The sequence below is a fragment of the Bacillus rossius genome, chromosome 6 (assembly GCF_032445375.1).
Source record: "Bacillus rossius redtenbacheri isolate Brsri chromosome 6, Brsri_v3, whole genome shotgun sequence".
Lineage (NCBI taxonomy): Eukaryota > Metazoa > Arthropoda > Insecta > Phasmatodea > Bacillidae > Bacillus > Bacillus rossius.
The window spans coordinates 2,710,198-2,732,535 of record NC_086334.1 but is presented as its reverse complement, the minus strand read 5'-3'; the positions used below and the strand labels follow the sequence as shown (position 1 = coordinate 2,732,535).

At 41.7% G+C, this 22,338-nt stretch overlaps 2 protein-coding genes across 2 annotated transcripts in view; one reads left to right on the top strand and one right to left on the bottom strand.

Annotated features, from left to right (window-relative positions):
* The window catches only part of LOC134533368 (hemicentin-2-like), a 42,195-nt gene extending 23,687 nt beyond the window's left edge, over positions 1–18,508 (top strand). The window contains exons 6-10 of the mRNA XM_063370888.1: positions 9,682–9,816; positions 14,011–14,224; positions 16,387–16,498; positions 17,020–17,230; positions 18,470–18,508. Of these exons, the coding sequence (XP_063226958.1) occupies positions 9,682–9,816; positions 14,011–14,224; positions 16,387–16,498; positions 17,020–17,230; positions 18,470–18,508 (711 nt within the window). The remainder of the gene's footprint in view (positions 1–9,681; positions 9,817–14,010; positions 14,225–16,386; positions 16,499–17,019; positions 17,231–18,469) is intronic.
* On the bottom strand, positions 1,325–13,100 carry LOC134533488 (uncharacterized). Its single transcript, XM_063371012.1, has 6 exons — positions 12,789–13,100; positions 10,794–10,955; positions 9,481–9,834; positions 6,766–6,877; positions 4,442–4,806; positions 1,325–1,669 (listed from the first exon to the last, which is right to left on the bottom strand). The coding sequence occupies exons 4-6, from the start codon at positions 6,781–6,783 to the stop codon at positions 1,411–1,413; spliced, it is 642 nt and encodes a 213-aa protein (XP_063227082.1). The 5' UTR covers positions 6,784–6,877; positions 9,481–9,834; positions 10,794–10,955; positions 12,789–13,100; the 3' UTR covers positions 1,325–1,410.
* Positions 18,509–22,338: the final 3,830 nt, after the last annotated feature.

Genomic DNA, 22,338 nt, shown 5'->3' with positions numbered 1-22,338 from the left:
AAACTTGAAACACTTCCATTCGTTTCCTACTTTTCCTATCCTTAAGAGAATAACACAGATTGGAAGAAGTTAAATAGCAAACATGTATAAAAGTTATAGTTAAAATAATCTCTTCGTTAAAGTAATAAACATATTTGAATTAATGAATGCAAATAAAAGTAAATTTATCAATTAAATTGTATTCTGTACTTTTTGTATCCATATAAAATAGTGATAATTGAATAAAAATGATTAAATTTTATTCATAAAAGTATGCAATCATTTCATCAATGTTTTGTTATGACGTTGTCACGTTAAACTATCGTCCGTAAGCCGACTTTACAGACAACCAATTTTTTTTTGTCTGCTTGTCGCCACATTGTCCAAGATTGCTGTTTGGATGTATTTTCTGTTCTTATTACAACTTTCTCGTTGATAACAGCCCACTGTTTGTGTGTGCTTTGAATTTTTTTCGACTACTTCCTTCCACAGGGTTCTCTCTGTGATGTATGTGTTTAACATTTTCATCAGCTGATTTCGGCTGGTTTTCTGTGTGTTTGTGTATTCAACTTTCTTGTTCATACTTTTCTTTTCTCTATGAAATATATTTAAAACCTGCAATGGCGTTTGTTCATGAAAATGTTTTAAATCGAGAACTAACTAGTTGTGAACTAATCCATGCCCAAGAGACTTTACCTCACGAACTCAGGGGTAGACTCACACACTCACTCGCCCTTAGACTATCCGAGTCCACACACACGTTTCAGGACTCCATATTCACGACTGTGAACTCGCCTTCAGAGAAACTCGCTAATGATTATAAACTTGAAATAGTTTAAAAATAAACATTTCTACATCTGAAATGTCAGGTAAACAACTATGCTAATCTTATTATTTTCAGAGATACGAAACAAAGATATGATTTAAGTTATTTATAAAGTTTTGTTTATAATGCGATCGCTCTTTGATTAAATATCAACAAGTTTTCTTCCAATGGATAAATGGCAAAACTTGCAAATTTGAAAAATGAGTGTTAGAAAATGTTTCATATATTCGCCAGTATTAAAAACATCATAATTAAATGCCATTTTTTTCACTTATTCACTTTCCTAACTACACATATTTATTTAGTTAAAATTTCTTTAAAAATTTCCAACTATCTGATGACATAATATCAAAAACATACTTGGATCGAATTTTCTTTCGATTAAATAACTGTGTCATATAGTGGATATCTAATAATGTAGGGCGGAACAATTTTAACATTGAAAACGTAGAAATTATGAAGAATTATACAAAAAAAACTACTCGTAGCTCTGATCATTAAAAAAAAATAAACAAGAGCTTGAAATCAGCACGTTTTAATAATTCCACCACGAGTACATATGAATTCTCTCTTTCTTCAAGTGGAGATTATATCTTGTAATCTCACTAGCAAACAAAGCCAGGAAGTGGAAAGCACCCACGTCGGCCCCTGGCCTTGTATGTGATTGGCTGGAGCGACATCCCGGGGCGGGTCTCTGAAGGGCCGAGAGAGGGCGCCAGCAGGGAGACAGCAGGCTGGTAGGCGGCCTGGTAGGGCTGGTAGGCGGGCTGGTAGGCGGGCTGGTAGGCAGACTGGTAGGCGGCAGGCGAGGACTCGTGGTAGATGTACGGCACCCCGGGAGAGGCGACCATGCCAGGAGCAGACCTGCACATGCACGAACCAGACGTGGCAAGACTTCACGTCTCCCATGCGTGCACAAGCGAGCGACAAACACTTTACGTGTTTTTTAAATGATAAATTCAATAGGCGAATTTTGATTTAATGCAGTTCTTTGGACAAACACCATTGCAGTTTTGCACTGTTAGCCATGGAAAAATCCCGAAAATCAGGAAAAAAAAATATGGAGATAAAAAATTCACAGAAAACAAGATCAGTCTGATTGTGCCTGATGAATGGAACAGATGTCAGTTCCCGAAACGTCGCAACTGTTCTTACTGCAAATCTTCTGTCATTGTGTTGGCCATAGTACTTGTTCATCTTCATCGCTGAGTTTACATGAGTGCTGCATTGTCAGGTTTCATGTCTGCCTGCATTTAATCTGCCTCGTCGTTGTTACCCCACTGTGTTTGTCACTGTATCAGTGGCGGTGTGCGACTTTGCACACGCACGTTTCCTTAAGATCATGAGTGAACACATAAAACAAAGTCAAACCACGTGAACCTGGCCCAGGTTGACGAAACATGGCAGCCTCATGGAGCTACGCTCCCAAAGGCGGATTCACCGCAGCAAGCTAACTGCACATAAATAACAAGTCAACCCAAAACTTAAGTTTTCATAAGGTGGCAGCCGAAAGATGAATTTAGAATCACTTTAGATTTATATTCTAACGCATGGTTACGCAGAGCCACCGTCTGCCACGGACACCAGAATAATTAAATACTTGCCCATGTTCGTTTCCCATCGCCACGCCGCTGCTTGCCTACGTCTCGTGGACTCCTACATGCTGGTCACAGTTTTACTCAATCTGAAAGCTATTGAACCGCAGAAACATTTACGACGAATAAGGATGAGTCTGAGCTCTCCTGGGCTTAAATAGTATAGCCCCAGGCCTAGCGCGCCTGCGCAGGGCTCAGCCGGGAGGGGGAGCGGGAAAGGAGAGAGAGAGAGAGAGAGAGACGACGAGGCCCTGAAAGAGAGAGAGAGAGAGTAGACGAAGGGATGGAAGCAGGTGGCCGCGCCAAGACCTCATCGGCGATGTGGCTGAAGTACACTTCAGTAGTTATATTATTTTTTCATGACTAAGTTCCTTCAACGGAATTCTTGTGCTGTATGATATTTATATGTTGAACATTTTTTGTCCGTGCTGTCGTCGTTGTGTTGTACATAAAACTTGTTTAGTTTCATCGTTGGTTCCGGTTTTCCGACATCAGAAGATTCAGCCTTGTTTTCTGTGAAATTGTTTTTATTTCTGATTTTCGGAATTTTTCCATGACAAACAGTGCAAAACTGCAATGGTGTAAGTAAAAAAAAACTGCATTACGTCAAAAATTTGTTAATTTAGCTCTAAATTAATTAAGATGGATTTTTGCACAAAGCTTTAGCCAATGTTTAACAAACGTCACATACCTACTGTAGTCTTTTTTGAGGCAAACGCCTATTAGTCTGGAAGTTAATGTTACAATACGAGATAGTACTATGTGTCACAACTAGGACTCGTATTGATTATAATTGCTGCACACTTATGCCAATAGAAGAACTTAGAAAAAATGAAGAATTGTATGTGATATGATTGTAAAATGCGGCGATGCATCTAATAATTTAATAGAAACCAAATGGCGTTGACCGTGTTTAAAACATGCCACAGTTCCCAGCATGAAGTACCTCTAAGTACCCCAATATTATGTTGTTCATGACAAATGTTGAAGTCAGTGTTTTACTAAAGTACAGAATGATCTTTAACACGAATGGAACATTGAACTTGTCAGACGTCAAAGACGAAGTCATTAATGTTTGGGTACTGTGGGAAAATCAAAATATGTTAGATTAATCAATATCGAGGAATTATAAATACAATGGATTGGAAACTTCACCACATTTACATAGATATACCAAAAGAATTCTTCTGTTAAATAATGGTTTTATAGAAAGTAGGTATATGTGATATGTAATGACCTAAAAAGGAAATCAAAACATTTTGAAAAAATATACTAACATTATTAATTTATGAAAATCATCTCCGTGAATTTTGCTATCAAGTCTTTTTTTTTCGTAACCTGAAAATCTTTTTGATATCGTACATTTTGGAGAAACGAATGACTTCCCGGACTTGGTTTTGCGATTTATATCATTGCATAGCATTGCAATTGCTAGTGGAGGCAATCAGACAACATTTGTCTTGGTATAACAAGTACTTTTACATCAGAAAATGCCCATTGCTCAAAGCAGACCGGTGCAGCAGCAGAAGAAACTGAATAATTCCCTAGTTTAAGGACACTACAAGCAAATAAAAATAGTGAAAACAAGGACGAAACAGATATAAATAATTTTAAAGTAATGTTGTTTGGTAAAATATATATGTCTTTATCCAACTAACTAATAATTTACTTACATTGTGTAAAAATTATAATTATTTCAGATAGTGTTAGTTTGAAACTGTTTAACAGTTCTCTGCATAAGACGCAAATCGTTCAGTTAACATTCTTAGTCAAAATAACTAAATTAACTACCATGTAATAATACTAACTTATGTGTCTGTGTTAGTCACCACCTGACGAGAGGGGCGTGGCAAAGAAGCGGTCCTCTACAGGTGCGCCTGAGGCACTTCCCAGAGACACACTTCAGGCTCATGCCAGGACCGTAGCTAGAGGTAGCTTGTCTGTGTTGCGGCCCTGTGCTGGTAGATGGTGGGTTGTCTGTGACTGTGGCCCTGTGCTGGTGCCAGGCAGGTTGTCTGTGCTGGTGCCAGGAGGTACTCACGGCTTGGCGAGGTAGGAGATACCGCCCTGCTCTGCGGTGACGATGAAGGGCAGCAAGGACATGAGGTCCTGTCCGGCGCCGGGAGACTGCAGCGCCAGGACCCCGCTGTCCAGGGCGGCCCTGCCGAAGATGTGGTGGTAGGCTTCCTGTACCGCCGGCCATACGTGGGGGAAGGTTTGGGGGACGATTGATCCAAAGACCGACTTGGCTGATCTCGCCTCCGGGTCCGAGTCGTAGAGGTCTTCGGAGATCTGCTTGGGCTGAGCGCTGGTGTCGTTGGCTTGTGTGCGGTTGGAGGCGGCCTCTACAGTCGCGTTCAGCCTGGCGTCGGAAGCCACGGCCAGACACAGGGTGACGGCTACAACCTGGGGACATGCCGAGCATTGCAACAACTAGAATAAAAACACAACCTTGAGGATTTATGTCCTTGTAGTTGAAAACAATAAGTGTGGAAATCTCACAGTACTGCCAATTGTTTAGCATATAATTATTAGCTGCCACTTATGTACGATTAGAACCTGGCTGTACGGCAGCTAATCGTATTTAGTGTATTCACCCTGCGGAAAACTTGTATAATGTCATTACACATTAAACTATTTTATTTTTTTTATTTTATTAGAAATATATATTTTGAGAAAAAAATTGAAACACTCGTAAATAATGTAATGAAATTATACAGAAACAGAAAATATTGGATCTTTCTTACCTATTTTTTTGATTATAACAACAAACGACAACAACAAAATATAAAATTTATTCGTTTTAATTTGGTTCATAATAGATATTCTGTCTTTTGAAGACTTAAACGTTCTGTGTTTGATTTGCTCTCAGGGTTACATTTACCCGAAGTAATAATAATTAGCTTTTGTTAGCCTATCACGAAGAAAATTACACATCGATTCCAGTTTATAGGGTTGGTTCCTTTTTTGATTGGATATTCTCGTGTATGGGTGTTCTAAGTTACTCCCAACATTACTGTGCCGCCACTCATCTCAGCTCAACTGAACAATCTGCCGACAAGGAACCCAGTTAAATGTTGTCGACAGGACACGCTCCCATGGCATGCACACTGACTCTGCTCAGTGATCGAAAAATATGTTATCATTTATCTAAACACAACTCATGTTGCACTTTGTTTCCTGTAGCTACGGCAGAGGAAGGTTTAGGTTGTAATTATATGTTTACTACAGTGCTTTTTAAAAATATTTATGTATTGGTTTGTAAATAATAGTTTCAATCAAGTTATCTAACATGTATTATTTTTACTTACAACTATTCATATACACTTCATTCGCTGATAGGAAGCATTGAAAGAAGCTCATGTCTAGCTCTAGAATCTTGCGACCTTAAAACACGTTGGAATGTGTTGGGTCAGAAACTCCTGCTAATAAGTGTTGATCAGAGCAAGACGAACTCCGTGTTGAAGCAGTGAGCACAGCTGCGTCAACTCTGGCGTGGCGCGCGTGGAAGGTTCTGCAACTCACCGCCGGGCCAGCTGAGCGCTGCTTCTGTGACTCGCTAGTCTCTCGCTATTGTCTCGCTCACCCCAGTCTCTTGTCTCGCTCACCCCAGACTCCTGATGAACTCGCCGGAGAACACATCACTTGGTTTGCTTCACAACCACTGCACTTGTACAGCCATGAAACTACATGTGCGATGTTCGAGCCCTGCATCTAGGATCCTCGTCGCTAATGATATGCGCGTGCATTTCGTTACATTTCAAATGTAAAGCAATCGTTTGATTTGCAGTGTACATATAGTATCATTTAAATTCTGTCAGTTTAATCACACCTTTAAAATGTGATTTTTTACATTTTAAATAATGCACTGTACTTTCCAATATTATTAATATTTTTTTCATCTATGAACTTAGGCATTTGCAGAGTTTATATTTTGATTTACAACCCATTGGAAAACATATATTTGGTGTTGTTTATGCCTTGTCGATTAATTAGTTTTCTTATATTATTAATTTATATAAGTTTGTACATTCTTTGACAAAAATCTTATATTTCCTGCGAAGTAAAAAAAATATTAATGTAGATTTTCATAATAAGGAATCGTTTAGAAACTACTTGAACCATTGTTTAATTTGGTTATTTAAATACACTACCAATAATTAAGATAGTAACCTGAAACTGATAGCTTCAAAACAGAAATATTTCTCCTTTTACGATGGAGTGAAACATCCGAATACCAGAAAAGACAAATATAAAAAAACTTAGTGCTTCATTTAAATGAACACACGTTCCGCCCACAGCACTCGAAGCAATAAATGCATGATGTTATTTCTGATTCGTAAAATTTCCTTTTTTAATACTCACGTAAACAATCTTCATCATTCCTTGGAGTGTTGCTTCCAACGAGTCGACGACTGGACCACAGATGTCTAGTCTCTCAGGTCGCTCCAGTCTTATACTGGCCACCAGGTTGTTGCTGCGGGTGGAGGCCCGATAAGGGACACGCAAACAAGACCATTAGCGGCGATAGCCGGGCACTAAACCACGACGGCCAGACAATAACAGGCTAAGTATGTCTGGCATCAAGGTGCGTGTGTGGTGGTGTAGCGACACCACGAGCACCGCCTGGTGCGAGACAGCACCATCACACCACCTCCTGATCAGCACCACCCAGGGAACATCAGTGTTACTAGGGAAGCTGCCCTTTCAAACCTAATCCAGATACTTCCACAGAATAACATTACCAATGACAGTCAAGCTAATTTACTTCAATTTTTTGTAAATATCTTATTTTTGTTCGATATTTTTATTTTGGACAGTGACCAATGTATCTGAACAAGTTTGCCATTATGGAACATAAAATAAATTACTTTAGGACGATTCAGTGAAAATTAATTGGTTATTGAACATACTTACAATTTATTAACTGCAGGAATGTATAGATAAAGTGTTTTCACACTAACGATAAATTTTCTCTTGATATTCTTTAGAGAACTATTGTTGGTGGTGTAGGGCTTGGAAACACCCTGAATGCCTACAGAAGCTCGGAAGTTCTTCCTGGGGTACATCTTCCCGCCCTCTATGCATCCAGGGGCTGGGCTCGTGCATAGTGACCCTTAAGAGCACAGCTACACACATGTTCACACGTCCGACACTTGTTCGGAGATACTCGGATGTCCGGTTCAGCTACGACGGGATGATTATTTTATGTTACTGAAAATGTCGGATGGATTCATTACGGTAAGAAGTACCTTGTTAAAAATTACACAACATTCACACAAAAACATGTTGACAATAAGTAGAGACCGGAAAAATTCGCGGATTCATTCGGCGTTAAGCTAGAAGTCAAATACATACACCTTTTAGCTGATTTTGCTATTGGCTTACTGTTCATCTGGACGAATCTTAACCAATTATAAACCTTCAACCAAAGAAGGATCGAATCACAGAGAAACCAGCTGAGACGACTTACAAGTCAGCAGCCAATGAACTGGCGTTATTTGGCTGAGTGTACAGGGAAATATGCAGTCTATCCTGAAGGCCATTGAAAGCGCGAATTTTTCCGGTCTCTAACAATAAGGCAACAGGATCGTCAAAGTACATGTAGCTTTTAAAATAAAATAAGAAAAAAACAGCTAGGTGTTAAGTGGCACATCTGTTAACGACCCTGTTCTGCCGTCTTCACTTGGCATGGATAACTGCCAAAGTGATGTTCTGTCCCCACAACAGGCGAATGGTATCTGAATGGCATATACCATCCCCCATTCCTTACCTCGACACCGCTCAACGGCGTCTGGGCCAAGCTGTTTGCCAGCGCTCAGAACATGAATGATTCATATTAAATATCATCACAGTGCAGCGAAGCCATGTTCAGTGTTCCCGCCCACACGGTACCAGGCCGCGGAAAATAATGTTTATATTAATGGCTACCATATATAAGTATTTTAACTAAATGACATTATTAATTGTTGTACTATTTTACCATACGTGTTTCAATTCCTTTATTTGAGTGTACCTTAGCAAAACTTTTCTGACAGTCGAGTGGGTTTTTTTTGTAAATGTCGAGGTTAGGAAACAAAAATGTACACTGCGCTCTAAGATCCTAATTAGATGCGCCTGGCAAGATCAGTGAAGCGCGACCGAGGGATTTGTTGAAACTGCGCGTGGATCTGTGGATTCCTGCAGTTTGTTTCGTAATCGAAAGTCAGATCATCAGTGAATTTCACTTATTCTCCGGGGATAGCAGAGACCACTGATTCACCAGTCAGCAACAGGGGCGTGTTATTTCCGCCGACAAAAGGAAAGAAGTTGAAAGCAAACAGAGGGAAAAGTGTTTCTACCCTCTTTTCCCCGCGCAAACAACACTTTACAGAAATTGAATTCAACTAACGAACGCTCTTTATCAGGAAAAAATTTCTAACATTCCACCGATCCAGGTTTTGAGTGTAGTTCACCGCCAGACGTATAATCGCAGCAAGCTAGTTGTTTGTAACTTCTGCAGCTATAGACCGTGTATTCGCACATGGTGTTGTTCTCTGACGCGGCGCGCAAGCTCTGGGTCTGTCCGGGCAATGCAGCTTACAGCTGCGCAGCTGTGCAGCTGACAGCTGTGCTAGCTGTGATGATCACGACCGCCCCCTCTCGCCTCGTCAGATTACACCCCCCCCCCCCGCCACCACACCCCCCCACCCCCTGTTCGACCGGGACTTGCTACCAGATACACCAACAATATTCGCCCTGAAGCTTGTGTTACGCTAATTAAATTCCACCCGAAGCCATACTGAACGTCCGGGAAATAATTAATCCTCTGATAAACAGTCGGGAAACGAAGAATATTTTTCTTTTTTTTTAGCGATAAAAATTGAATTAAATAAATACGCTTGGTAAACCAGGTCGGAACGTTCGAAGAATTGAAATTATATTTTGATTTAATTATCTCATTACTAAAGAGAATCTGGTTTCACAGAAATATTCGCGTTATATTTATGATTTTTCACATTCATATTGAATTAAATTATAGGCTAATTTAGAGTTTTTGAGGCATGATCTCATCAAAGAAGAATGCCGTTGAATGCGTACTTTGATTTTTATTGGCTTCTCGGAACCACGGGAAACAGGCACCGCGCCTGATTGGCCACGCCTCTCAGGAGAAAGCAAGGCTTCCATTGGTGGGGCGTGCCCGGGCGCTGATTGGCGAGTCACGAGCCGCCACGTTGCTGCCGGGTGTCTCGCTGTGCGCGTGCTAGCACATGGACGCAAGCCGTGAGCTGGTGCCCGCAGGTGGCGACCGGCTCGGGCACCATCTCGCACTACTTCAACCTGCACGTGGTGGTGCCGGCGGCCTTCATCCTGGGCAGCGACGAGCACCACATCGGCGAGGGCAGCACCATCTCGCTGGTGTGCATCATCGAGCACGTGAGTCGCAGTCGCCATCTGCAGGGCAGCAGTTACTCCATGGACAGGGACCGGGAAAATTCGCGGTTTCAATGGCCTTCAGGATGGACTGCACATTCCCCTGCGCGCTCGGCCAAATAACGCCAGTCCATCGGCTGCTGACTTGCAAGTCGTCTCAGCTGGCTTGTCTGTGATTCGATTCTTCTTTGGTTTTGGAGTTTTTTTTAATTGTTTGAGATTCGTCCAGATGAACAGTAAGCCGATAGCAATATCATCTGAAAGGTATATGTATTTGACTTCTAGCTTAACGCCGAATGAAATCCGCGAATTTTTCCTGTGTCTAGCCATTAAACAAACATAGTTTTGCATTCGAAATTAAGTACTCCCTTTTGCCACTGACAAACAAATTTATGTAAGGTTCGTATTGATAAAAAAATTTTTGTTAATTTAAAGCTTTATTTTTCAGTGTGACAATAAACAAACTTTACAGCTAGTAATATGATGATATTAATTTTACAACTACAGGTACTGCATGGTACCGACAACTCAACTTAGGCTTATTGTTTTAATTTATAACTCTCTTGGAGGGCGGGTCTTGAGTGGCCGATGAAAACTCCTTTCCCACAAAAAAAAAATAAAAACATTTAACGATCGTAAATTGCTGTGAATTAGCAAGGTTTTTCTGTAAACCTGAAGGGAAAGACATTAGTGACTGCAGGCTAACTTCTGCATCCACCACTGAGGGGGGGTTGGGGGGTGTAGTATGTGCCAGTTAGGGGTGTGTAAACATTGGTGCAGAACAGCGGGACATGCTGACTGATGGCCAAGCGCAGTTAAGTTGCAGTCCAAACACGGGATGCAAGGCCGCCGGGACATCAGAGAGAACTGCTGCGGCATCTGCTCCGCCGGCTTGTGTGTTGACCTGAGGGCGGGTAGGGGAGGGTCGCTGTTTGCCAGTAATCTCGCCCGCGGAGCCTGATCAAGGCAGTGTTGCTTACACGTCCGTGCGTCCCGGCGGCGATATCGACCATCGCCTCGCCGTGTCTTGTTGACAGCTGCCGGCCCCTCCATGGGGGCTGCACGGTCCAGGGGGTAGTTCACCCCCTCGCTTCCGCCGGAGATACGGCCGGCTGCTCAGTTCATAAGGCTTCCTTGCGTTCCTGTGGAGACGACTGCGCACTCTTACAAACCACAGAATAATGCGGCTCAAATAAACGTTAGGGCCTGCATGCTTCCAAATAACTGAACCTTTGTATAATCATAGCATAATGTATTATTCAAAATTAAAGTAGCAAGGAAAAAAAAAGATTTCGACATGATAACGTCTTATAAATCGATGAACGCCGGCTGCACGCACGAAAAAGTGTCACGTTCGGCCTGAGCCGAGCGTGCAAGAACCGGCCAACCACCGTGCGAGAAAATCTTCTATAATGTCAAACAGGTTAAGGAGGGCTTTTTAAAAGCAGCAATTTAAAAAAAATTGATTTATTTGTCAAATTTCGTCATTTATAATTAACAATTTATTGACATTGATTTGATTTCAGTTCATTTATATGACTAATTGTTCGTGATTATATTTGAACAAATTATTTAAATTAAATTTACAAAAACTGTAAATAATATTTTAAAATTAAAAAGTATGCAATTTTTCATCAATGTTTTCTTATGACGTTATCACGTAAAATTATCGTCCGTAAACCGACTTTACAGACAACCCCCTTTATTTATTTTTTTCATTTCTTCCGTAAGAATTCATCACATCTACCATGACGACTTCTATAGACCTGTTTCTCGCAAGGAATGCTGTAACATCCGATGTCCCTAAGGGTGTGCGGCTGTAAAAAGAGCATTTATTATTCCGAATCACCTTTATTTTTTGCAATGCAGAGCTAAATGTGCGAGGATTTAACGTCGGAAACATGTATATCTGAACGAAAACAATCCCCAATACCATGGAGAATAAATAACTGACTACATATTTCTTTAAACAAACAATCGGCGTGAATAATTTTCGATGGATCGTCGTCTATAGTCGTTAGGTATTTGTTAAGCAGAATGTAGCAGTCATAGAGGCATTCGAAAAAATGGCAATAACCAAACAATGCCATAGAAATGGGTAGAGTACACTGTTCAAATTTAACCAAAAATTTAAGAATAATAGTAGTAGTTTGAAATTACACACGGATTAATTTTGTAAATTTCTAATGTATTCGTAAATTACAGGAAACGAGTTTAATTGCTTTTAGGATAAATTCAATAAAATAATTTCGGAGTTTTATCGAAACACTTAAAAACTTTTTGAATCTACAGAAAAAACACATTTATTTGTTCAGTTTTAACGTAAACGTTCGAATGAATGGCTATGCAAAAACTACCATGGCCTGGAGTGAGACGAAGGTAAAATTCCGCACCACCAAGTGAAAAATCACTCTAAATGTTTTGCTACTGCAGAATCCGCGTGGCGTCATTTATGTCGCTGGACCTCGGCTGAATAAATGGCTGAGCTAGCTGTGTGAAGCACCAGTTAAAATTGTAGACCTGGATGGGAAAACCTGCTGAAATCACATTGGAAAAATCGACTACGGACACAAATATAAAAAGGTAAACATCTTGCATGTAGAGGCAAAGAAAAAAATCCGCTGGAAAACAACTACCAGGAAAAAAAACAATCTGAGAAACTATCATACTAGTCTTTACCTACAATCCAATCGATTTTTTTATCGAACCAGTGACCTTTCACGTCACAGTCTTCAAGTATTTACTCATTTCATTAAATTTATAAGTAAATGTTTGACCTTAAATTGTACCTCTTACACGTAAATGCTGTCCGCATTAGTATACATAACCTTCAGTTTTCAGGTCGAGCATTTTTACGGAAGATTGCATTGGCTGTGAAGTAAGCAACACAGCGTAACGAGGTGTAATCACCGGTTCGCAAAAAATGGGTCGTCGTAAAGTGGAGGCCGAGGAAACTGTGGTTATGGTAAACATACTTATTCTGCATTCTGCTTTAGTTCCGTTCTCTCGGCGCGGCGCGGAGGAAATGTAGACCACCGTCTGGTTGCCTCCCTGGAACCCCCCTGCGCCGAGGAGGACTGTGATTGTGAGGCTGGTGGCGCCCCTGGCTAGCGACACTCCTCCTTCCTCTCGACGAGTTGGTCTCTCCCCTTCGCTGCCGTCGGCGGGCTGTTCAACAAGCCATGACTCCCGATGGCGGTCGCCTTGTCGCCTCGTAGCGCCCGGGTGCGGTCGCCGATACGGGAGTCTCCTTCGCTACTGGAGGTCTGGCTTGGAGCAGAACCGCCCTGAAAGTAACGTGCAAAGTTTAACGCTTCCCGCCATAGCTCGTTCGTTTCTAAGATAATGTCATCACCGTTCTTTGAAATCACTGCCATGGTAACGGCTGGTGGTATCGATTATATTATTCTATATCCTCTTCTTTGCGCTGGACTTCAATCTTCGCTGAAACGTTTCGGTGGATCTTAAAACTGAAACGTTTCCATCAAATTCAAACATACCATGACTTGTGGTGTTCGATCCTGCTTTGCCAATGTTTCCAACACGATTCCTTTGGAAGTTAATGGACTCGTCTTTTACCAAAAAAAATCATCTGTGGATGTGTTGCCAAGTAGCCTGACCTTAACAACAGTGGTTAGATAACACCAAATTATGGCTTGTGTTGCTAAGAGCAGATGACAGGTTAGGCTACAAGTTCATAGTGATGAAAGCAACAACCCGAACAGTTCCGAAGTTTACCGGAGTAAAAGGTTATGTTAGGTTGGATTCGGTCAGTGTAATGTATAGAGACCAGCAAAATTCGCGGATTCATTCGGTGATACGCTAGAATTCAAACACATATACCTTTTAGATAATTTTGCTATTGGCTTACTGTTCATCTGGACGAATCTCAACCAGTTATAAACCCTCAACCAAAGAAGGATCGAATCACAGACAAACCAGCTGAGACGACTTACAAGTCGGCAGCCAATGAACTTGCGTTAAGTATTTGCCCGAGTGTACAGGGGTATGTTCAGTCTATCCTGAAGGCCATCGAAACCATGAATTTTGCAGGTCTGTAGTAATGTATAATAGTTTTTTTTATTTACGGGAGGGCTGGTTAGGTTGTCGCAACTAAAATGGAATGTTGGTCAGGTTAGCGTGCATGACAAGCGGTCCGGGACACTTGGGAACTGCGAGGGGGAGGGGGTGTTGCAGAGCCCCGTGCCGCCGCAGTACGTGTTCTGGTACCACAACGAGCGCATGATCAACTACGACACGCAGCGCGGGGGCGTGGCCGTCAGCACGGAGCCCGGGCCCAAGACGCACAGCCGCCTGGTGATCAGCAGCGCGGCGCGCGGCGACTCGGGCAACTACACGTGCCGCGCCTCCAACACCGAGCCCGACACCGTGCACGTGTTCGTGTCCACGGGTCAGTGCCCCGCCTGCACGCGCCCAGTCCTAGTCCACAATTATACATTTGAATTTTTAACAATCATTTTTCAGGAATTTTATAACCATAATTTAAACTTGTTCAGCCCACTGTACACACCCACTTAATTTTTGTTTGACTAGTTACTCAGGTCGTATCTGTGACTTTGCCGATCATTTGTAAATGCAGTACCTTGTCTCACCTTGTCCCTTCTTTGGCGCACGTCCGTCGCTTGTAGTTCTCCCTGCAGCCGTGACTAGAACTGCTATGTCCTGCAAGCCATCGGAGCGGTCCGTTCCTTAGACCCCGCCTTGCGCGAGCAGTTTCAGCCGTGCCCAGGACTCAGTTTCCCCAACGCCCCGGCACGTACCCAGGCTCGGTAGAGAACATTCCCCGCTGCCCTTGCGAATTTCCTCCTCTCCCCCCTCTCCAAACTTTCCTGGGAACACTGCCCCAAGCTTGGACCGGTCCTTAACCCCGGGCAGGGTCGGCCTGTCTCAAGGGCTGGACACGAGCGTTCGAATGTACCGCCTCTGAACTCTAGTGGCGGGGTTGTAAACTACTCCCTTACCTTCAAGTAAGATTAGAACTGTGTAAGATGGGTCCAGGTAAAACCTGCATGGACACAAGAAAAAACATGTATCTAGAACTTCGGGGTGCAAACATGGTGTGGGAGGATACATGAGACAGAGGTTGGAGCCAATATAGAGTCTCGGACGCGAGGTCCTCTTTCATATTTTAGTCGCAACGGGAATCCGGTAACCAGAGACAAGGATCACAATATCTCTTGAACCCTCAACATCCGTTACGACTGCGTGACGGTGATCCGACACCAAAACTGCGCAATCGTAGCTGATCTACCCGTCTTCAATATCCACAAACCTTTCTTTTCAAAACAAAAGCGACGACTATGGAAACGAATCCTAACACGCACGTTCTTGTAAATGTTTTACAGCGAAGCTCAATAGACACAGTTAAGGCCTGGTAGTGTCAATATGTACTAAAAATGCATCTCTCTTCTATTTTCCTTTAATACTAGTAATTTTTATTGGAAGATCCAGGTTTAATCATGACTTGGATGAGCATTAAGTTCAGCCTGCTACCTTGATAGTTCGTGAAATTCCTCGGTCTCTAGCTGATGCTACTGGTGGAATGAATTGACGAACAGTATATTGCCGTGTAAGGTTTCCGAGGGTCGGGTGACGTAAGGCCGGTGTCTCGCTGTGAGTATCTGGCGCCGCGGCGAGTTTCGGGCTGAATGTTGTCAGGCGGCCAGATGTCCCGCCGTCAGAGCGTGTGTAATTGCATCAGGCATCTCCCTTTTGGTATAAATCTTGTCCAGTGTATTAATTGCTCTCGTTATCGCTCTTGCATAGTTGCGATCGTATGTATGAATCTTCAGCAATTTACGGCTTATAAACTTTATTGTATAACATGAATTGTTCATCATATTGCATCTGCATGATTTAAAGGTTAGTCATTGCTCTTGCGGCTGTATTCGCGAGTTTTTAGTGCAGTTACGCCTTAATTGTTTTTTTTTTGGTCGTTATTTTCTTAAACTTTGTACCTTTATGTTCTTACTTCCGACTTATCGCTGTCAGTTTCATAGTTGCGTGTTACTTGTTTTGAACATATAAACTGTTTATTTGTTTACGAAATTGTGTAAATTATTTTATTTTTTTTTTGTGAGAGTTCACGTGTGCTTCATTGGGCACCTTGCTTCTTCAATGCTAATGTTCTAATGCAGTTTTCTATTAAGTTAATTGGCAAACACTTGCACTGATCCCCGAGGATGGTACGAGCGCACGAGGGCCAGGTCCCTCTAGAGTCCACACCCGAGTGTGACGTGTGCACGGCAGACGTGTGGAGCGCACTGTGTTGTTCGCAGGCAGGGGCGTAGCCAGGGGGGGGGGGTTAGGGGTTAAACACCCCCCCCCCTCTTAGCATTTCTTATTCATCACTCAAACAAATTTCATATTAAAATTAATAATTTTTTATCATTACAATATTTAAATTTAAGAACCAAAAACTGCTAAAATAGCACTAATTACACCTTAAAATCCAAATTTTCCCGGGGGACCCCCGCTTTAATACGGGGGGGGGGGGGGGCATGCTTCTTAACACCCTCCATACACAAATCCTAGCTACGCCACTGTTCGCAGGCGACAACACGGCCGCCATCCAGCGCCAGGAGTCGTCCTGCCCGGCCGCGCGGCCGCCGCTGCTATTGGCCGCGCAACTGGCCGGCTGCGCCCTGCTGCTGTGGGCAGTCAGGTGAGGAGCCAGGTGGGTCCCGCTCCGCAGCGCCATCAGGGTCGCCTACCTGCACGAGGCCGGCCACGGAAACACCAAAGGCAGAGACCGGAAAATTTCGCTGGTTCAATGTACCTCCAGGATGAACTCCACAGTTCCACGTGCACTCGGTCAAATGCCACCCACTCATTGGCTGCTGTCTTGTGAGACGTCCCAACGTAGCAGCCGGTGATTCGATAAAGCTTTGGTCGGGTGTTTCTCATTGGCCCAGAGTCACCCGGGTGAGTGGTGAGCCAATAGCAGAGGCAGCACTGAGGTATAACTATTTGAATTTCAGCCTATCACGAAATGAATACGCGAATTGTTCCGGTCTCTACTCATGATTGCTTTGAAATTTTTTTTTACTAATTTAAATTATTATCTTTTATACATTTCAGTTTAACTATAGTTGCGTCTTTTTTTTATTATTCCACATCTTGGCTGGGGGCCGGCAGGAGGTAGAACATGGATAAACTACCCCGGGACTGGCGGTGGTGTTCCAGGGTTGAGGCGGGCTCCCGCCGCAGCAGCACGCGACTCGCCGACGGCTGCTGGCCCGTCCTGAGTGCTGGACCTCCGAGGCTAGGAGCCGGCGCCCCTAACCCCTGTCCAGCCACCCTCCAGGGACAGCGAGCCCGCGCGAGAGACCAGCTCCGTGACGGGTCTGCAAGGAAGCTCACACACGACTCCATCGCCAGGGACGAAACTACCCGTGTACATAATACCCTGAACCGTATTTTAAAACAGTTAGTGCTTTCAAGGAAAAGTTATATGTAGAGACTGGAAAAATTCGCGTGTTCAACGACCTCTAGGATAGACCACACGATCCTCTTCATGCTTGAGCGAGCATCGCCTGTTCATTGGCTACTGACATGTGTGGGGCGTCTGAAATGTGATTCGATCGTTCTTCGATTGAGGATCTTCAATTGGCCAAGAATCCTCTATATTAACAGCGAACCAACAGCAAGAGAAGCACAAAGGTATAATTATTGAAATGTTAGCGTATCACGAAACAAAACCGCGAATTTTTCTGGTCTCTATTTATATGGCAAGAATATTGTGTCGATATGAACATTCTAGAAGGTTCGCGGATTCGGAGTTTTAGTTACAACAGTGCAGACGCAAGTTGCTGATGACTGGAGTGTTCTGTAGAACTACCATTCTAGTCTCCTTAAGAGCACACGTACCGTAATTAGCATCCTCGGAAAATCATCAGGGTGTCAAGACCTTGAAATATGTTCGTGGTGTGGTTAGTGTGCCGCACACCCAAATTTATGAAATGCGTTGGTCCAAATTAACTTGACGTCTGAATTCCTGTTCCGATATCAACTGTTTCGCTCGTCGTATGTTTATAACACGGACATCACTATGTTGCGGTTTGAACGTTAATTTCCCCATATTTTTTTAATCCAAAAAATTAAACGAGCCAGTACTTGTTGGGGAATTAATTGTACGACTGGATATTTCAGTATTTACTAAAGCTGGCGTTTATAAATAACATCATGCTAAATATTGAAATATCTTCTACGGCATGCCATGTGTTTTCGCTAGATACCATGCCTTCCATTACTTAACTCTTTCGAATATTTTGACCTGTAAAAGGCTGTATCGCACTGATGCCAGTTTAAGGTTAAAATTATTTTTGGAAAAGGCCACTGATCAAGCGAACAGTTGGAAATCGCCAAAGTATTTACTCTTCACACAACACACTTAAAATATAGTCTGCATGCAAAAATTTTAAAATTAAGAATCAGTGTTACTGTTTATCAGTTTAGGAAACGAAAAAAAAATCCTTTTGAATAACTTAATCATAACATTAAGTTAAAAGTTGCTAGCGCGTTGATTGATGGGGGGCCTGTAGTAAAACTTTGTTTGTTGTCACTGAGCAATCTCGCATCCCTGATTCCTGCAAGGGCCTGAGCTTCGGGAGTGAACCTGGGCTCTTGCAATCAGGCAGCTAGTTCCCTGTGCTCGCTAACGAGGGCGCAGTGAGATGACGTCACGTCCCTGTTTCTTGTCGGCCGCCTGGGCAGTAGTCAGAGCGGTAAAAACAAACACACGACCTGACCGTGTAGTTGTGCGTCGTTAGCAGATACGCCCTCCTGTTTGAGTAGACGCATAAACAAATACACACATACGTCTGTTGCCAAACTACATACGTGGTCGACCGATTTTTTTGACCAACAATAATACTGAGTCGATATAAAACATTGAACATAAAGTTTAATCGACTTATCATTTAGGAAAAAAAAATTTCGGTTCAATTTGAAGTAAACTGATCGGTTTAAGTGAAAAGATTGTATCCAAAATACTCTCAGCGATACTTGAAGCTATATTATTGATACTATCCCAGGTAACTGTGGATTTATCGGCTATGTCGCAAATATAAGAGAAAATTGATGTAAACAACTTCTGTTTAGAAAATAATATTGACGAAACAAAATATTTTGAAGCGAAGGAAAAGCATTTCTTCAAAATATTTCGTGACCGCTGTATTGTCAAACACAGTATCGCTATACTGTTGTTTTTTTTCCATCCTGGATAATAAGTTGTTCTGCGTTTTGTTTGAGCATGTGTATCATATTTAACTTGGGATTATCGAATTTTGAATGATTAGAGTAGGAAAAAAAAAGTGCTCACGCAAGCAAAGAGATGTTACTAGAGCAATCCGCTTGTATTTCAGGAAAATATTGAGTATAAGTATTTAGCACACCCTGCAAATGTTTTGCACGGATTGTTTGAGTGTTGGCTGTTTTCCCGCACTGGATTGGGCCAATGGGAACATGGTTACTATACATACTGTTTATCATTCATAGTAATAACAGTAAGAAATATTTATGTACAACTTGACAGAAAACAGTTTTCGGAAAATAAATTGTAGGAAGAAATTGAAAAAAAGTTAGAGTACTGTTTAATTTAAATTAAATTATACTCACTAAATATCGGGTTCCCTAGCTTCAACTACGACTGGATAGTCCCAGCAACAGGACGAAAACCTTGATATATCAAATGGAAATAATGACAAACCAAAACCAAACCAACAATATTTTAATTCTTATATAAGATTATGAATATCCTGTTTTTAAATAATTTAATTCGCTTTTCCCATTGGATGAATAAGGCAAATAAATTATAAAATAGTAATAGTAATGTGTGTTATTCACTGTGATTTAAAATCGAAGTAAAGCAATAACCCAGTAACATTTTTTTTCAAGTTTTAATTGATATTTAATTTTCTATTAGTGTGTGCGATTTTGTTTATTAAAATGTAGAATGTGATGAGAAATTAAAAAAAATAACTCTCGGACTTATATAAACTCTAAAAAAATCCATTCTCAGAAAGTTTAAGTTTTCAAAATAACTAATACTGCTTTGACATAGGACAGAACAAAAGAAAGAAAATATTTTAAAACCAATGCCAATGAGTCGTCAGATGCACTAATGTGAAAGATCAGATGAAAAACTTTTAATGCAGTTGTGAATAAAGATAGCCATAAATGGTTATTGTCCATGGTGTTATTTGTGAACTATTTGTAAGAGTATGTTGTATTCACAGAGCTTATCTAGTGAGATATTTGATTGTCATTAACGCAGTGACATTATCATTATAAGTGTAAGTGACCAGGCAATTTCGTATATTTATCTTGAGCTAGGCTAGAATTCGCAGTACTGTGTACATTTCAGACACTTTCATTAATAACTGGCTTATTTAATTTCCTTTATGGAACCATCATGTTGTCTGACTAGTCTTTACATTAATCGGCATCTATGAATGTTTTTCACTCAGATTAGAAGAAGGCATCATAAATAAGAAATTCCTACCTAATATTAATAACTGAAATTGTAGCTAATTGATTTAATTATAAACTATGATTAATTAATCCGTGAAATTGCCGGGTCTCTTGTTATCCTTACAGTGTAGAATACACTCTATTTGAATGTGCTGAAATAAATAATTATTTTTATCCATTACTACATTACTTTTTAATATAAGTTTTTAAATCAAGAACAATGTCAACGTGCCTTAAGAGATTATGAAGAAGATTTTAATAGTTTGTGTTGAATAAACGTGTTTTAAAACGACGTAATGTTCTACTCCTTTGTAAAAATGTAGAATAAATATTGAAATGAATTATATGCATGCGTTTTATTTGAAACAAACCTCTAAATAGTTTAAAATTTTGTAACAGAAACAAAATTTTAAAAATTCATATTCGTTTCCAACGGATTTACATGAATTCAGGAAATCTTTTCACGATTCCTGTTAGGTGATTTGGATTGGCAGGAAGGCGAGTTAGTTTCTGTATTCAGCAAACTGTGCAGTAACAGGCACGTTCACAAATAATATTGAGGGAAGAAAGTTGTCAAAAAACTATTTAATCAACACTACAAGTTGATCATTGGGTTATTAAAAAAACATAATTAGGCTTGAGCAATGTTTTAACAAGTTTACTGGACTTTGCATCTTTTGTTCGAGAAAAATTAAAACAAAGAAATTTTCGGGATTGTAGCACATTTGTGTTTCTAACAACATATAGAGACCAAAAAACTTTCTCGGATATATTTTACGGGAGGCTAAAATTAAAGTACTTATACCTTTGCACTGCTTGTCGGTTGGCTCACAGTTTATCAGGAGAACTCTATTCTGACGGGAAGCTCTATTGAATCACACACTGCCCAATTGAGAGACGTTTCGCATATCGGCAGCCAAAGAACGGTTTATTTTGCCTGGGAGTGCAGGGAATTGTGGAGTCTATCTTAGAGGTGACTGATCACTAGAGATCTGTAAAATTCGCGATTTCAAATCCCTAAATGATAGACTCCATGCTCCTCTATGCACGCGTTCAAATTACATCTGCTGATTGGTTACCGACTTGTAACACCTGTTGACAGGAATTATCGTGATTCGCTAATTCTTCTGTTAAAGATTTTTCATTGGCCCAGAGTCCTTCAGATAAACTGTGGCCCAATCACTGAAGCAAAATAATGTCAAAAGTATTTGGACTCTATCCTATCGCGAAATGAACCCGTGAAATTTACAGGTCTCTACTAATCACTAGGGACCGGAAAAATTCGTGGGTTCAATGGCCTCCAGGATGAACTCCATAGTTCCACGTACACTCGGTCAAATACCACCCACTCATTGGCTGCTGTCTTGTGAGACGTTTCCCAACGTAGCAGCCGGTGATTCGATAAAGCTTTGGTTGGGTGTTTCTCATTGGCCCAGAGTCACCCAGGTGAGTGGTGAGCCAATAGCAGAGGCAGCACTGGGGTACAACTATTAGTATTTTAGCCTATCGCGAAATGAATTTGCGAAGTTTTCCGGTCTCAACTGATCACTAGAGTCCCGGAAATTCCGCGGATTCCTCTGGCCTCAGGATAGAATTCAAAGTTATAGGTGTGCTCGACCCATGTTTACTTTCCCATTGGTTGATTTCTTAGCGAGAACATTTTTATCCTTGTTATTCGGCACTACCTGATTCGCTTACTTCTCTCCTAGCTGGACATCATTGGCTCAGGGTCGTAGAGGGGCGTGTCCAGATAACTGCGGTCCAATCATGAACACAGTGCGACAGTGTGGAGGTTTGCATTCTAGCTTGCAACTAAATTAATCCGCGAAAATTCCGGTCGCTACTGATCACACTCGCACGAGGCCGACGCGGGGACACGTCAAACAGGGCTGCCTGGAGGGTTGGCTCGGACGTGGGCGGCTCCGGCGGGACCCCCTCCCCTCCCCCCGGACCCCAGTGGACTCGAGGACGGCCTTGTTTACAGTCGCCGACACGGCGGTGCTAATGAGGGCGGGTACCCCCCTCCCCCAC

Excerpts from the sequence above, each read along its gene's own strand:
- LOC134533488 (XM_063371012.1), bottom strand. Across the intron at positions 1,670-4,441 it reads ATCTCCTACCTCGCCAAGCC|GTCTGCTCCTGGCATGGTCG; the intron begins GTGAGTACCTCC and ends GTGCATGTGCAG.